Source organism: Triplophysa dalaica, chromosome 10, assembly GCF_015846415.1.
Source record: "Triplophysa dalaica isolate WHDGS20190420 chromosome 10, ASM1584641v1, whole genome shotgun sequence".
NCBI classification, from domain to species: domain Eukaryota; kingdom Metazoa; phylum Chordata; class Actinopteri; order Cypriniformes; family Nemacheilidae; genus Triplophysa; species Triplophysa dalaica.
Window position 1 is genome coordinate 7,043,078 of NC_079551.1, and position 17,412 is coordinate 7,060,489.

The 17,412-nt window shown below is 38.9% G+C and overlaps 1 protein-coding gene across 4 annotated transcripts in view; it reads right to left on the reverse strand.

Annotated features, from left to right (window-relative positions):
• lrp1ba (low density lipoprotein receptor-related protein 1Ba) overlaps window positions 1–17,412 on the reverse strand; it is a 177,097-nt gene that overhangs the window by 44,612 nt on the left and 115,073 nt on the right. For all 4 annotated transcript variants that reach the window (XR_008907642.1, XM_056758246.1, XM_056758245.1 and 1 more), the window contains 15 exons: window positions 16,764–16,956; window positions 14,275–14,400; window positions 13,274–13,402; window positions 12,354–12,473; window positions 11,830–11,943; window positions 11,561–11,719; window positions 10,758–10,880; window positions 8,513–8,632; window positions 7,964–8,092; window positions 7,734–7,856; window positions 7,286–7,426; window positions 5,870–6,057; window positions 3,833–4,016; window positions 2,775–2,860; window positions 975–1,097 (listed from right to left, as the gene is read on the reverse strand). Coding sequence is in view for 3 of the 4 variants with exons in the window: in XM_056758246.1 (XP_056614224.1) it covers window positions 975–1,097; window positions 2,775–2,860; window positions 3,833–4,016; window positions 5,870–6,057; window positions 7,286–7,426; window positions 7,734–7,856; window positions 7,964–8,092; window positions 8,513–8,632; window positions 10,758–10,880; window positions 11,561–11,719; window positions 11,830–11,943; window positions 12,354–12,473; window positions 13,274–13,402; window positions 14,275–14,400; window positions 16,764–16,956 (2,058 nt within the window). In the remaining variant the exon portion in view is untranslated. The remainder of the gene's footprint in view (window positions 1–974; window positions 1,098–2,774; window positions 2,861–3,832; window positions 4,017–5,869; window positions 6,058–7,285; window positions 7,427–7,733; window positions 7,857–7,963; window positions 8,093–8,512; window positions 8,633–10,757; window positions 10,881–11,560; window positions 11,720–11,829; window positions 11,944–12,353; window positions 12,474–13,273; window positions 13,403–14,274; window positions 14,401–16,763; window positions 16,957–17,412) is intronic.

A 17,412-nucleotide genomic window follows, 5' to 3' on the forward strand; every position in this document is an offset into this window, starting at 1 on the left:
CATTTTCTTTTGTCTATGGGCATAAACCTGGCTCATTCCTTATTACACATGCCAAGTCTGTTAGAAAAATCAAGGCTCTTGTTAATTTGTTGAGCTGGAATCATCAATTGCACAATGGGTGACTATTATACACATGGAATGTTTTGGTTCATAGCTTTCTCTCTTTTTGCAAGTCATAAAATTTGACAAAAAAAATGTAAATATCATGTAAATGAGTAAATTCGTTTCAATTTTTAAGCTAAATTAGGTGCATACAATTTACAGATACAAAAGTTGATACAATAATTTCATTCAATTATAATAATAGTACTAATAAATATTTTATTTTGATAATAATACATTTTAACAGAATAATACACAAGTGAAACTATTTGAAATGTTCCTAATGCAAAAAACATAATAATTATTATTTACATTAGGGCCTACTGCAATTTTTATTATTATTATTATTGTATATTTTGTTAATATTAATAATAATGCGGTATTTATAATTATTATTATTAAAATTAACAATATTAATGCTGTATTTTTTATTATTACTTACATTAGGACCTACTGGAAAACATATTATTAATATTGTTAATATTCATAATAATAATGCTGCATTTAATATTATTATTATTTACTATTATAAGAACATTTTCAAATCCTTTCACTTCCGTATCTTTGGCCCTAACAAATACAGTCAAACCCAAACACACAAAAATCCTTTTTATCATCTATCAATGCAAGACTGGCTCATTTCAGACCAGGATTGTCAATTCTTTTCAAAACACCTTTCATTTCTGTGTTGGATTGATGTGAATTTGCTTATTTCCCTGTGGAATCCATCAGTAACACAATGAAAATGGCTACAGGTGAGAGGAATCAAATTTACCCACGGGCAGGGAATATTTGCATTTGTCAATCTGGGCCATTTCAAGAGTAATTTAACATAAACACACATACACATAAACTAACACTCCCAGATGTACCTTAAGGTCACTTCCATTGAGACGCATGCGGTTTATTCTGCGTCCGCTGGGCCTGCTGGTGTCAATCCAATAGATCAACTCCTTCCTCGAGTCGAAGTCTAGAGAGATGACATTACTGAGCCCCTGAAGAGAGAGAGAGAGAGAGAGAGACAGAGAGAGAGAGATGAAACAAAATAGAAAAAATAAAAACAAGACATTAATATTGAGGGACTCAAATACCTTCATTTAATTACTTATTTAATTCTCAATGCCACTCGGACCCGTTTTATTTGACTATTTTCAGATTTATTTCCTGTTCGAAATAAGTGCGAGACACACTCAGTCTGACGGATACTTCCTATCATGCATCGCAGAGACCTGAGCCAATCACTTTCTCAGTAGGGGTCGTTCACATTCTCCTCTCTCTATGTCTATTTCTCTCTCTGGTTCACTCGGAATCCCCCGCCATGCTCCGATCTAATTTGCCGGACCAGACCTTTCAAATCAGACTGATGGAGTCAGTGACTGATGAATTAAGCCAAGCGTACATTTTTAACTGCTCTTTAAATGGCGAGACGCTCAATCTTGAACATGAGAGAGATTCTTCTTTGTCAGATCCAGTGCATGGTATCGCTCATGAGGAAACGTCGGGTCTTCGTATGGGATTAAAGACTTGCTTAAAGACCATGAATTCATTAATGATGACTAATAATATATTCATGCAATAAAATAAATGAGGCAGGGAACAAGAAGCCATGATGTGTATGTGAGACATAGAAAGTGACTTTAAACGGTCTACTTTACTTTTTTCTTTAAAACAAAATCATTTTACAAAATTATTTGCACTGTATGGTGCCCCTTAAAACATGTTTTACTAACAGTGTAAAATTGTAGTACCCAGTTTTTGGTACATCGGTTACCGTTTGTACAACCATAGTTTTACTACAAATATCACGGATACACTATGGCTACTGTAGTAAACCGTGGTAAACTTGTGATTACTATAATTTAACCATACAAAATAAAACCAAAATACTATGGTCACTATATTTAAACCATGGTTAATTTAAAGGGATCCTTCACGCAAAAATGAAAATTCTGTCATAATTTACTTACCTTCGAGTTGTTACAAATATATTTTCAAGTTTCTTTGTTCTGATGAACACAGAGAAAGAGATTTCGAAGAATTCTTATAACCAAACAGATCTTGCCCCCTCCCATTGACTCCCATAGTAGGAAAAGAAATGTTATAATATATTTTAAATGTATAGGATTATGCAATGCAAGTCGCTTTGGATAAAAGCATCTGTCAAATGCATAAATGTAAACAGTTCTGGGCCACTTTTGACTACCATTGTCGTTTTTCCTACTATGGTAGTCAATGAAGGGCAAAATCTGTCTGGTTATAAGCGTTCTTCCAAATATCTTACTCTGTGTTCATCAGAACGAAGAAATGTGTACAGATTGCATGCCAAATGCATAAATGTAAATGTTAATGATGACAGAATTTTCATTTTTTGGGTGAAGTATCCCTTTAAGTTGCTCATTTCAGAGTTACTTACTTAAATGTACAATGATGAAGTGAAAATATTGCAGAACAGGTGGCTCCTGATATTGTTTCCCTTAGAGCTTTCAGACATTATGAGTTTATTAATCTCCATATGTCACAACATGTGTATTTTTATGAGCAAAGTAAGCATACAAATTCACCCGAAAAAAATCAAATAGGTAAAAAAATTCAACTGAATTCTGAAAATGGGAGTCTACCTCTACGGCGTGAAAATTGTGAATCAAAAAATGATTTTATGATATTTATCGTACCTGTTTCAGAAGGGTGTAGTTGGACCCATCCAGACTGATCTTTCTGATCTCGTGATGGTCAGCGAGAATGAGAAAAGGCTCTTCCGCTAGATAACGAAAGAAAGAAACAAGCAAATTGAAGCTGCATTTCTAAAATCAAGTACTAAAACAATTCAAAAAATTGCCAACGGATACCGATCATGCCAGATCAAACCTGTGTTACCCATTCAAGCACCATAGGCGCATCTTTAATCATGTGTACTAACAGATCATGACGTCTGCAAACATCTTGATCGAAGAATGTTTCCATATTACCAAGAAGTCGATCGTCCCTCGACCACAGCTTCCATTTCAAACCGGTTACCCCAAAACATTTCCTAACTCTAATACTACATGCCATATGTAAATTAAAATGAAACTAAAACAAAAAACTATTCCATTATTATGGATCTATTTGGAAACCAAATACGTTTTAAGATACATGCTTGTGTTGCTCTATGGATTAATCTGCCTGCGACTTGAAGATTGACGCCTTGAAATCGATTTCTATCGAGCTGCCAACACCTGCGCGTCCACTTCCTGACAAAAGCAGGACTTAGATACGTCAGTCAAACACAAACAGGGCTTTATTACTTGAGGTTGTGCGCGTGAGTGTGTATATGTGCTTCTTGTGAGGTAGAGAAAAGTGAGCCCCATACAAATACACATATACATGTGATAGAACACAACAAGGCATACCACTGTATGCCTTAAAAATATTGTTGTATTCTCAAACTTCTGTGTAGCTAATCTGCATGTTTGTGAGCTTCCTCTAAATGCGTGTAGCTATGTTTTACTGTATCTTTTATAAATAAATAACTGTAGACAGATGCCATATGTCACACCTGGATCTGCTCTCAGCCAATCAGAGCGCACCTCCAGCTACCCAACTAATTGTCTACAGCATCATGTCGCTTTCTTCTAAATATAAACCACAACGAGGCAATCTGAGGCTTTTCAGTGCAAGTATGACAATGAAGTCTTTGTAAGGGTCCACAGGAGCTTATTTGCACCTGTGCCGCTGAATAGACGGGCTGTACCTGAGAGAGACCTACAGCTCTGCGGGTTACTGGCGGTCCGCTGGTACCCGTCGGCGCACAGGCAGCGAAACGATCCGTAGGTGTTGATGCACTGATGGCTGCACGGATATCTCTCGGAACATTCGTCGACATCGATGCAAGTCCTGCCGTCGTTTTTGAGACGAAACCCCGGCCAGCATGTGCACTGGAGGATCATTTTTTTTTGGAAAAGTAGTAAACAAACATTTACAAAATTTGTTTTAAAATCAAGCATTTAGCAGGCACTCCATCCTGATCTCACAAGAATTTGTGACAAAATTAGGAGATTGCTATTTCATATGAATTTGTATGAAGTCAATCGCTGCAGTTATTGAAGTGAATCGCTGCAGTTATTGAAGTTCACTAACACTACACTATTAAACATTTCTGGTAATTGGCATCCAATAAAATATTGGTCTAAATAAATTTGATAGACAAAAAACGAACATTAGAATTGCTGCCTTGGCAATACACTGAACTTATTGAGGCATTTAAAATATTAACTGAACAAAAAAACTAAACTAATATTAAAATAAAAACAAATTAAACATACATGTCAACTCAATAAATAAATAAAAAGGGCTGAGATGCGTGTTAAAATTAATAAATATTAAACTAAAATTACCATGCATAATCTTTTTATATATTAATACAACTACAAAAAACTAAAAACAAAGCCATTAAAACACTGAATTGTAAAAAAAACGGACCATTATTAAGAAAAAAAGCAATAATGAACCCCTAACCATTACTGGTGTAAAATCTGATCGTACAAACCTTATGAATGAAATTGCATGAATTCATATAAATTAACGACCTCGTAAAATAATTATGAATTTCCATGTTAAATGCTTTTATCCAAAGTGACTGCTGATATGACAAAAATTTGTAAAATCATTTGCATACTTAAACCTCAATAAACCTCAATATTGTTGGACAAAAATAAAATTGAGTTACCTTTAATTATATGCTGCTTTACTGTTTATAAAAATAGCTTCAAAGCAGCTTTACAGCAAAATTCATTCATTATTAAAAGTGCCTTGAAGGGAATCACAGTATTAAGGCTCTAGTTATAACTACATGTTTTGTTGCATAAATAGTTAAACATAAAAGTATATATCTTTTGTACTACATACAACTTTTTAAAAGAAAATAATGCTTAAATGAGTTGCAGGTTAAATCTAAATGAATATCGATGCTGTGAAAGTCGAATCAACTATCAAGCAATCTGAAAAGAACAGTAATGGTATCATACAACTCATTTCAATTCTCATCCAACAATGTCAGTAGAGTCCAATTGATATTATTGAATGTTAAGGTGTCCTTTCAACCCCAACCAGGCAATGTACAAAGCATCTAAACAATGTACAAAGTTTGCAAAAGTGGAAGTTTGGTTGTGTCGTGTCCTTCAATGTCGGTTTTAAAAGTCAGCGTGCCTGTCAGAGGACAGAGGCCAGTATTCTGAGACATCTGCCAAATAAATCGCCTCTATCTGCCACTCACTGTGCACGCTTTTCCCCCACTAAAAACACACGGCGAGTGTGTATCTGCTTTACATGTCACTGCTGGTGTTCAATATTTCGACAGCTTGAGTTTCTCACATTCCTGATACATTTGCGCGTGAATTTATAACCCAACACAAAAAGGTTAAACAGCTTAAAATGGTGACAAATAAGATCATAGCACTCTATCGGCTCACATTAAAAAGCGTGAACCGGGCCCTTATTTATTTGGCTTTAAGCAAACATTTGTAGAATGTGGAAAGACTTACAATGTATCATTACTTTGAACCTGTGCTTGCAGAGACTTTTGTAAACATGAGTCTGTGTGCTAAAACCTATAAGGATTTGTTGGCCAAACAAAAACATTCTTTACAGCCAGCGGATAAAAGCATTTCGGATAAGTAGTTTGTGTTTCTTCTGGTTTGTGTGCGTTTGTGTGGAGATATGCTATCTTTTGTGCAAAATATAACAAATAAATTGGCCTGAAAATTAAACACTGAAACATAACATCACACACCTTGTATCCCACAGGTAGATCTTGGCAGTCCTGCGAGCAACCGCTGAGTTTACGGTTTAAACATTCGTTAACGTTGCAGTTCCTTTCGTCTGAGCGATCCCCGCAGTCGTCATGGCGATTACAGACGCTCCCCAGCGGAACGCAGCGACCGTTTGCACACATGAAAACCGAACCGTTGCACAAACTTTCTAAAACATGGAGCAGCGAGGAAAAAAAGGGAAAAAGAAAAAGATAAAACTATTAGACGGAAAGCATTTTACGTTTTATTTCGGTTTGAAAAGTTTTAAACTAGTTATTTATCACTACATTAAAGGGGTCATATGGTGCGAATATGTGCTTTTCTGTGACTTTGGAGTGTTATAAATTGCCCATGCATTATAAGACATGTAAATTAGAAAAATGTAAGTATTGAACAAAAGATACATTCTATCTAAAAGCAAATGCTCACACAGACCTGCCTGAAACGCCTTTTGTAACCACAGCTCCATATATCTACCTCAGTTCGTGGTAGACCTACCAAATGTATACGCAAGTAATGTGGGCCTACCAGTCAGCACAATTGCTTTTGAACCTGATGTTCCAAATATGGTAAGAAGCGCTATATTTACATCATACGCTTGCAATATTCAACCAATCAATGCGCACTGGTTAACTGGCCAATCACAGCACACCTCGCTTTTCAGAGCGATGAGGTTTGTAAAAATCAGCATGTTTCAGAGAGGCGGGGCAAAGAGGAGATACAAACATGCCGGTATGTTGAAAATACAGCGTTTTTGAACCTAAAATCGTGTATACACATTGCATTACATCTAAAACAAATGATAATTTTCATTTTTGCAGTGTCATATGACCCCTTTAATGCATCAGGTAAACAAAGAAACTAGTGACTGTGTTAGCCTGAATGCATTCCTACGTAAACTGTAACGAATGCAACAAAAATTTAAGAAAACGTTATTTAATTTCTGCATAGAATCTTTTTCTCTTTTTCTTCTTACAAGCTCTTTGCATGGAAATTTACAATTAATTAACACAACCCAGCATTAACGGCACATTTCAATACATCTCAATTGGTCCAAACAACTTTTCGGTTCAAACGTTAGCACAACCAAAAAAGTTTCCCCACAAGTTCACTAAATGCGATACTCCATCTAAAAATAAAAGAATAAACTACATCATAATGAGATTGGCAAGGAACAGTGATAGCATCTGCTAACATTAATGGCATATGTTTGCCCTAAAACTAAAAGCTAGAGAAGAGGCGCAACGCTTTCATCAGACCCTTTCTGCCCTCCTCAGGTGGTACTGGCAGGGGAACAAGATGAAGGGGGAAGAACAGGTGTTCCGACAAATCCCATATGGGACGGGACAGCAGAACCTGTCAATCAATGAGGCAGATGACATGTGAGAGGGACTCGCCTGCAGCGGAACATTTAGGGTTCAGTGGCAGCTCGTCTGATTGGTCGAGACAGTCGGGGAAGCCGTCGCATTCCCATTGGGCGCTGAGTAAACACCGCCCATCTGCGCAGCGGAACTCCTCCTCCTTGCATAAACGGTACTCTGAAGAGACCGAAAAATATATTTATGTGAACGAATGGCTAGCGAAAATTATTGCATCGTAATACATCACAATAGTTTTACAACATAATTTTTTCCTAACTATCAAATCGAAACAAATATATCCAAGTCGTTATAAAACTGTGTGTTTATTATTAGTTTGAGGTTTGGGACTTCAATCTATCCACTGAATCGTCAAATTAAACTATACAACGTAATTGATACACAGTTAACAAAGACAGAGAAACAGATCGCAGAGGGATGGTCATTTTGACAGAGATTAATGTGTCAAGAAAATGGAGCTACTCACCGCATTCAAGAGACTCGTCCGAACCATCGCCGCAGTCGTCGTCGTGGTCGCACACGAATCGCCGTGGGATACAATTCTGGTTCCGACACTGAAACGAGCTCTCGGTGCATGTGTTGTTTGGAGCTTTTGAGACATAAGGACAGTGAGTCATGCATTTGGATAAAAGACGAAGAATGTATGGACAACTTTTAAAATACGTATTTGTTTCGAGAGACGATAGTGTAAACTACCACAGCCGGCGACTGCGAGTTCATCACTGCCATCGGGACAATCTCTCTCCCCATCACACAACCAATTCCTGGATACACAAGCGTATGAGCCTGGACAACTAAAGAGACCAGGAGCACATGTTACCAAACCTGCAGAGAGAGAGAAAGAGAGTCAGACACATTTTCCCGAACCTCCAATCTCAAGCCAACACTGTGTCGTTAATGAATATTCATGTGTTTTGAGAAAACGAGCCGCATTTAATCTTTGACACCGAGGAAATTATCAAACGTCTGCCAGACGCAGACTGCAGCCAACTACATTGAAAAGTTTAATCAACCTTTAAGCATTGTCTCGAGAACTTGTTTAAAAACCTGCTTGTGTTTGACCTCTGTGGCACCTCTGTTTTTTCAGCTCTATTAGTTATGACCAAAGGACTCCCATAAATTCGCAACGCTGATGAAAGCTCAGCCCAGTTTTCCCTCCTGCCTCTTTTACGTTGATTTATATCTTTCCTCTCAGAAGTCATTCGTTCTGTGTCCTAAATGTAAATTTGCGGCGCTCGGTTTTACCGCAAACTTCCTCGCTCTCGTCCAATCCATCACCGCAGTCGTCCTCCCCGTCGCAGACCCATTGTTTGGCGATGCACTTGTTTTTCGAGCAGGCGAACTGGTTCCAAAGGCATGATGAATCTGTGGGGGGGTTAAACTGTTAAGATGAATCAGAGACTGCAACGAGTATTTCTCAGAAATTTCGCACTTGTGGATGTGGATGAGAATTTTTAGACATCCCCTGCTCCCTATATTGCTTTTTAAAGAAATTCAATTTTTATCAGAATATTTTTTTTCTATGCATCGAAGTTGGGTTTTTTAAATAAGTACAGGTTTGGAACGACGTGAGGGTGAAATGACAACAGATTTTATTTATCTGAAAATTACTTTGCCCTCAAAACGCTTTGTTTTTCCATTAAAGCTTTTATCTGTTTGTCTGTCAAAGCCGAGACGGAAAACAGGTGTGGGCCACAATAAGCAAAAGAAAACTGAAAGGTTTATGAATACATTTCAACAGTTATAAGTTAGCCTGTGAAAGTCAAATGGTGTGCGATAAACAAGTAAAAACAAGGTGGCATTTAAAAGTAGAGAAATAGATCATATCTCTGCACCCTTTCGCCCTTGTTGGGATGAGAGATTTAACTTGAAAAGTGCTTGCGAGCAGGAACACCGTCCAAAATAATTGTCCACTGGCGCACACGCACAAAAGCAGTAAAGGTGCGGGGCAAAGATGCTTCTATCAGCATTATGGCGTGAGGGCCGTATGTTTGTTTGCCTGCCTCCGCCATCGATTTTGAGATGTCTCTGCAAGCCACTGGGGTTGTGAAAAACACAAGGTCAGAAAAACAGAAGCAGAAAGGTTTTTCATTTTGTTATTATTCAGTCAACCATTAAGTGTTTCGAACCTGTGTGACTCTCTCGGTTAAGTGGAATCAACGTTTTTGAAGAATCTTTACATAGGTTATCCATACAGTGGCAGACAATGGTCACCATGAGTATTAAATGGATAGTTCACCCAACAATACAAATTCTGCCATTATTTATTCATATCTGTGTTATTCGAAACCTGTTAATGACAATAGAAGACTTTTTGAGAAATGTTTTATTGGTTTTGTGTTAACACAATGAAAGTCAATGGGGGTCAATGTTATTTAGTCATCAACGTTCTTCAAAATATCTTCTTTTGTGTTCCGCAGAAGACATAATGTCATACAGGTTTGGGATGATATAAAGGTGCGTGAATAATGAAATCATTATAATTTCGGGGATGCTATCCCTTTAAGCAGGTTTACTATAGGGTACAAATTCATTCAGCCGGTGTGAATTTTGCATAAGCTCTTGTGCATTTGTCAAGGGCACATTACTTCTGATATCTGGTCAGTGAAAACAAGGCCACAGGAGTTTCCTTCACATATCAGATCTCTTGTTGAGAACACAGTGCTTTGAACCAGAACCCAAAAGATTCACCACAGGGTCAGGATCAGAGCAAAGCAATGACCAGATAGGGCAAGAAGGAGCGAAGGCCCTTTAAACCCAATATCTCATCATACATTTCAGCAGAACTTCCAACCCCACAGTGCTGCTCGGACTCTGAGGTGCATCCAGAGTTTCATGTAGTCTTATGAAAACTGTAAGAACTAAAATTGATTTTTTTTAAAGCGGCGTGTGTTGATATCAGCTTTTTAAGAGCGACTGGATTTAAAAGAATATTACAATAATCACTTTTATCAGACATTGAATCGAAAGGAAGTTTTATGGTTAACTGCAAATAAAAAGTGCAACATACAGAATCAATCATAGGGAGATAAACACGGTTTTCGAGGCTGGCAATGGTTTTGGCAGCAAAAACATGCTCCATGTATTTAAAATTTAATTGTCAACACAAAGGCTGCATCAAAAATCCATTTTGTAAATTAAGATACAACTCAATGGCAAAAAATGGGCAAAGGCAAAAGAAAAACAATTTCGTAGTCCAACAAGTGATTGCTCCATGCAGACGCATAATACCACCAGATGTGATTATGAGAATTTGGCTGGAATTACGAAGAAATCAAATCAAATGTAAGACAAGAATCCAAGCATAACATTTCTACAAAAAGAGAAGTTTAAAGAATGTAACGTGAGCATTTAAAGGCAAATACAAGACACGTTATGCAGATCTTCATGGCAAAATAAAACTTTCACTTCTGATGCTGATGCGTGACTAGACAATAAAGTCTTTAGACATGAATATATACATTAGGATGACAAAGATGGTGGCACTCACCGCATTGAAATTCGTCAGCTCCGTCCTCACAATCCTTCTGTCCGTCACACAACCAAACCCTGGAAATGCAGTTTCCGCTGGGACATGCGAAGTGGCCGTCTTCACACGTATGTATCGCAGACACTGAAAGACAACAAGAGCAAAGGGAATGTTTTATTTAAGGAAGGTGTTGAACATAGTGTCGTTTTTTGGAGGAATCAGCAAAAATGATCTGCGATTCTAACTGAGAGTCAACGATAATGAAAAACATAATAAATAGAAGTTAAATATTTGAAGATAATATTTAATAATGATGTCAGTCTGTCAACTTCTTTTGATGTGGCTATAAATTTGTGTTTGGTTGTTGATCTGAGGTCAGTGGAAGAAACATCCAGTTTTAGGAGGCAGAAATAAGGTCAAAGAGTTTCATCCTCTATAAGAGAATCATCTTGAAATCTGTTTACTTAAAAGCATAAAAATTACACATGCAAAAGAAAAGAAAATCTCAACCACTGCTCAACTCGGTTATTAAAACCATAAATATTCACTGAAGAAACTGGACCACAAAAATCTAAGCACATCACTTGTTAATATTCAGCAGAACTCATCTTGGCCGTGTTTCAGAACACCACCAAAAACGAGCAGTCAAACACTGACGTGGCTCTTTTGTTTTTGTTCGTAACATGACTGAAACATTCAGTGCCGATTCACTCAAACATTTGCTTTGGTTCACATCCAAACTTTCCATTCTACTGTGACAGCATTCAGTTTTGTAAACAAAGAACAGAAACAGTAAGACTGACAAAGAATGCAATCCGATCTACCGTGGCAGTTTATTTCATCGGCGTAATCTCCGCAGTCATTGGCTCCGTCGCACAACCAGGAAGGATGGACGCACAGCGACGTGGAGTTGCAGCCTAGAAACGCCTCGCCGTTGCTGCCGCGAGCACCCAGCCTGTAGTATTCCACGCAGTCAGTGCTGTCTGGATAGGGAGGATAGCGAGGAGAGCGTTTCGCACGTTAGGTAACACGTACACATACAGGTCTGCTAAAAGTGTAAACAAGCTAGCGCCTTCACGCATGCTAATCTTACTGCAGTTTTTCTCATCCGAGGCGTCGGCGCAGTCGATGATCTGATTACACCAGGATGACAGCGGGATGCAGGAGCCGTCCACGCAACGCCGCTCGGAGGACAGACAAGAGGAACCTGCAACGATGACGAGAGTTTGCATGAGATATTATCCGGAGAACATCTAAATATTGAGTCATAGTTTGTTCACCTATTGACTTTATTTTGAATATTGCATTTTGTTTATTTCTACTATCAGCTATTTCACATACATTGTGATTTACTGTAGGTTCGGAAGCCTTTCCATCATGTATCTCAAGAACTGTTGTAATTGGCATTCGGTGAAGCGTGGCGGTGTTGAGATCTGTGGTCTACATTATAGATGTGTTTCTTCATTAAAGCTTAATGTTGTTATTTAGATGTTTGGGTAAGGTGAGAACTCAAAGGTTTATCGATTGATCGAGTGAATTTCTCAAGAGAATTTAGCAGTATAAAACTACAAGTCGTGGACACACAGTGTTTCACAATTATCAAACAAAAAAACTCACTGTTACAGTAAACTTCATCTGAATTATCCCCACAGTCGTTCACGCCGTCGCAGAAACGATGCTTGGCAACACAGCGCTGGTTATAGCATGATTTAAAGCCGTGTCGGCAGTTCCGGTTTTCTAGAAAACAACATAAGAATCAACAATATGACTTTTCAACAGCATGTGTTTTGTTTCTCAACTGCTGAGATATGACCTATAAAACAGATCAGAAGTCTGTTCTGAAAGAGGAGATTTGAAAATCTTTTGGTGTTGACATCAATGTCTGGGCAGCCAATCAAATGTATCTTGATATTTTGATGCAAATTCATCTGTCACTTCACAAAAGCCAGATTAGACACCACGAAATATGGGTCGCTGGACACGACTTTACCTTTGAAAATCAGGTTTTAATAAGATGTCTCCATGGTACGACACAGTAAAAAAATAATTTAAAGTTTCAAAATAAAAACAAAATACAGCCGACTTTAGTGTGCAGTGTCTAACTGCCCGCTAAAGGCAGTCAAATTGTATTTTAATTAAATGTTAATGCATACACAAAAAAAACAAATAATTCCAAATACGATTCACGGTAATATCAAGAAAATGTAATGACTGACTTTAAAAGCAATTTTGTTCATTTCTACAACAACAATTCTGGTATCCAGTTGGGTGCCCATATGTTACATTTGGGTCCTAAGGCAAAACCAGTTGAGAACCACTGTTTAATAAACACTGTTTTCAAAAGTAAAGAGAGAGAGAGTCAGCCTGTCTCATCACTAGCGCTCATTGCTTTTTTGGCAGGCTGCTCTTAGCTCGCCTCATTAGCCCCAGTCACAAGAGAATGTGAAGACCTTCTACATTTCTGTAGATTCCTTCATTCTGCTCGGATTTGTAACCCGAGGGCTACAACCCAGCACCCCGCCTGATTGGGTTCTTACCGCAATACTGCATTTTCTCATCCGACCTGTCTTTGCAGTGAGCGATGCCATCGCATGTCAGCTGGTAGTCGATGCATTCGCCGTTCCCGCACTGGAACTCCGAGTGGATGTTACAGGAGGAGTTCATGGCTAAAAAACAACACGACAAAGGGTTTGTAGAGTTTTGACGCGCCATGCGTTACGGATGCAATGGATTAGGGATGGGGTCATTTTGACTGCCTGGGTATTCAATGGATATATTGAATATACATTCACCATCCAGATTCGATGCATCTTATTTATTCTGGACACAGAAACTCTCAGCTTTCTTTCTAGCTCACTTACCAGGTCCTATAAAGAACAATGGAGCTGTTTGGGTAATAAGGAAAGGCAATGGCACTTAAGGTTGTTAGGGCAGAACCTTGCTGCTAGATTTCTCTTGCAATCTTTTCTTGGAGTTGCACTATGTTTCATTCACTAAGCTAAAAGTGGCTGTTCTGTCCCACTTCTCCCCTGTTCCTCAGCCTCGCGTCACCAGCCCGGGGCTCCACAGACCGAACCGTACGTTATGAATTTCAATTCAGACCCAATCCTCTACTAAACTATGTTTCTCTGTAACAAAACTCGTATTTCGTCACCTGTATTCCCAAGGAAATCATCTGATGTTTCGACAATGTTTACAGATTTAAATGTGTGTGGATCTATTATCTGAGAGATGATGTCAGGCATGCAAGTTTTGCTTAAGATATGATGCCCAATAGAAGACAAAAGTCTGTTTTGTGAAAATTGTCCAGAAGTCAAACTGCTTTGGGTTGGAATCAATGTCTCACCCTATCATCCCGTTTTTGACGCCAATTCAGCAAACAAAACTGCACATTGGTAGGCACTTCAGTGCCTAAAAGTATGTTAATCAAGTTCTGGTGTCAAAAAAACATTTGGGTGCGTCCGAGAAATGAGTTCACATGAAAGTTGACTGAGAAATAGTGAGAGACAGAGAAAGGGAGAGAGGATACAGGACTTACATACACATCTGTTATCGTCCAGTAATATCCGTTCCCCGCGGCAACTACAGTTTACCACACTGAGCGGGGTCAGAAAGCAAAGGTCATGGCAACCTCCGTTGTTCACGCTGCAGGGGGACGACTCGCCTGGAAGTATGAAGAAATCCCAGATGACACATCACATGTGGCGTCTTTGCTTGCACATACAAATCACAATTGAGTGGGAACCTTTCTTAACGTTTCAAATAGATCTTTTAAGTGATGCTGAATAAGGCACACACACGCATGCAGACTGCTTGAAGGGCATTCCTGCATTGGCAGTCAGAGGTTCGGTCTTCTCAGTGGGTGTGAGTTTGAACTGTGTTTGGCACACATGTTGGCGAGGCGTTAGGGTCTCTGAACCACACTGCCCTATCTCCTCACACACTTCTGGCATACTCCATAGCCCCGGGCTGAATATATTCCCTGCACAAATGGCTGAGATTCAGATGAGTGCAGCGGGCCAGCATCTTTCACCATAGCGACACAGGGCTTCAGTCCTGGGAGTGTTTCGCTTATTATTAGATGAAGCTTTAAATAGCATGAACTCTTTAACGGCTGTTTCTTGTTGAAATTTATTAAGGAACGTTTGATTGTTTGTAGGTTTGAACAAATGCCATTGCAGATGGTTACCTCGGTCTTAACGGTAATGGTAACTCTTTTTGTTTAGCGACATTTACAAACAATGGCAGTTTTAACATGAGGGGACGTATCGAGTTCCCTAAAAAGTATTGAACTCATGTACTTGGCGTCACCAGCATCAAGCTCTACCAGCTGAGCCGTGTTCGAGAATTTCACATCCCCGTATGAACAAATTCCCGTGATGGCCTCATCTGTGCAATAGAGATATGAAGGAGTGTGGTCACCAAGGTCCAAATCTCATCCAGGATGAAACCGGCACCATTCACGCTTCCGCATGCCAAACATCTAAGCTGCTTCCATTAGACTCATTTGAATCATTGAGACTGAAAGTGCACACAAAGAAACGTCTGTTCAGAAGCCAGAACAGCAGCACTAGGAGTGAAATAAATAAATGATACTATAAATATGTCACTTTCTATAAATTTAATAGTGTAGCCGAACTTGTCAACCTGGATTCGTTGCATAAATGATTTACGCCTGAGGCACTCAAAATCTGTTTTTCCGTACAAACACGCCATTACCTGGAGACAAAAAAAATCTTGAATTTGAAGCATAAACAAGTCACCTTGCTTTGCGATACACTGATGTAAACAGATCCGGCTGGGTTTGGTTCTTGATGCCCCCCAGAGATTTTACAAAACGAATGCAATTGGCTTCATATATGGCACATAGGGATGCGCGGTGATGAAATTTTCCCACCGGTTAATAGACGTGTAAAGATGAAAACGGGGGGTTGCTGTGGGGTGGTCAAAGATGCGGGCATGGCAATTTATCTTTCAGTTCTGAATTGGCAGCAATTCGGGAAAGGTAATTGTTTTTTTTTTATGTTAAATAAATGTCAAAGCACCAGCTTTTTAAAATTAGAACAAGAAAATTAAAACGTAGCCAGCTCTTGATGACAGTGCTCATATTCTAGTACATGTTCTTTGACAGAAAAGCCTACGCCATCATCTTGTCGTCAGTACTTCATTTTTCTCACACGATGAATAAAATCAAACTCCTGCTGCTGATCTTTGCTGCGACACTTGTTCCTCTAATGCTGAATGCAGCAGTCGCGCTCAGACGTGCAACTGTAGTTTGGTCTTCAAATTCAAAATGACGATGGGCTGCTGTGGACAAGTGATGTAATCGGTATTAGGGTGGACATTGTGTATCACTGGTGACACACACTATTGCAACAAGCCAATGCCATTGGACACTTTCATTGCAAACCACTTGAGATTCAAGACTGGTTGCAAAACACAGATTTTTGAAACATAAGTTTATGATAGTTTATAAGACTGCAGCAGAATATATTTATGAAAATAGTGCAGTCCCATCTGACATTGTTGAGCCATACATCATGATGCAAGTAAATTTTTGCCCATATCACAGAGTGAAACAGTAGATAACACAATTGCCACGTTGGAACATGTTGGTTTTCTTCTATCTTCGCTCTGTGCCCATCAAATTTTAAGGACCCCGGTGACTTCTGACGCATCCAGCATCCAACATCTGACTTTCCATCTGTGTTCCCTGTCATCTCCGAATAAGGATCTCAGGCACGTCGTGTGAATAAAACAAACAGAGTGACTAACACAAACAGCACAAAGCTATCCATTGCAAGACAAAAAATCTCTTTTATCTGCTTGTTTTGAGAGCTTTTGTTTTAAAATGTTTGTCTTTCATTTGAGCAGATGTGGATTCTAGAAAAGACACTTAAAAAGGTTTGTTGTCAAAACCCTTCGACCAGCGTCCGTCTGCAAACACTTAGTTTGGGTTCAGCGTTAAAACAGTTTGCATAACATCCATTTATGATGGGAACATAACAAAGGAAAACAATTACGTACAGCTGTTGGTGTCATTGGAAACAGCGACGATTCCCATTGGTTGATGAGGAATGTCCGCACGGAGAACTTTCACATTAGCTCCGGTTAACTTATCTGAGCGAACTACAGCCCGTCGCACCCAGTCGGACCAGAAGATGAAGTCTCCGTGAACTGCCAAGCCGAAAAACGTCCCGGCGCCGGATTTCAAAATCACCTACAAAATTGAGAAGCAACATTCAAGAGAAAGTTTCATCTTGGTTTAAGTTGTATGAAATATCTCGGGTAATACATTTAGGAATTTATGTGTTATCAAATTTAATTATATTTATAGATCCTCATATTCTCTCTCATTAAAATCGCCCAATATGTCCTTGTTTCCAAGCACAGCGAATAAATAAAACAAACCTTCCAGCAAAATCTATATCTTGCACATACAGGACAGTTCCATCAATAAATTCATTGCGTACGTTTTACTACGAAGGTGCCCAGACCAAAATAAACCACACCGAGCGCCTGTATAATTCACGCAGATACACGACTCCGTCCGGAGCCGGAGGGGAAAAACCACCATGACATCAGAAAGACGGCCCTCCTCCATTATCCCCGACATTATAAATGATTAACCTGGATCTGTGGTGAGTGTAAATGGAATTCCTGCCATAACAGACGG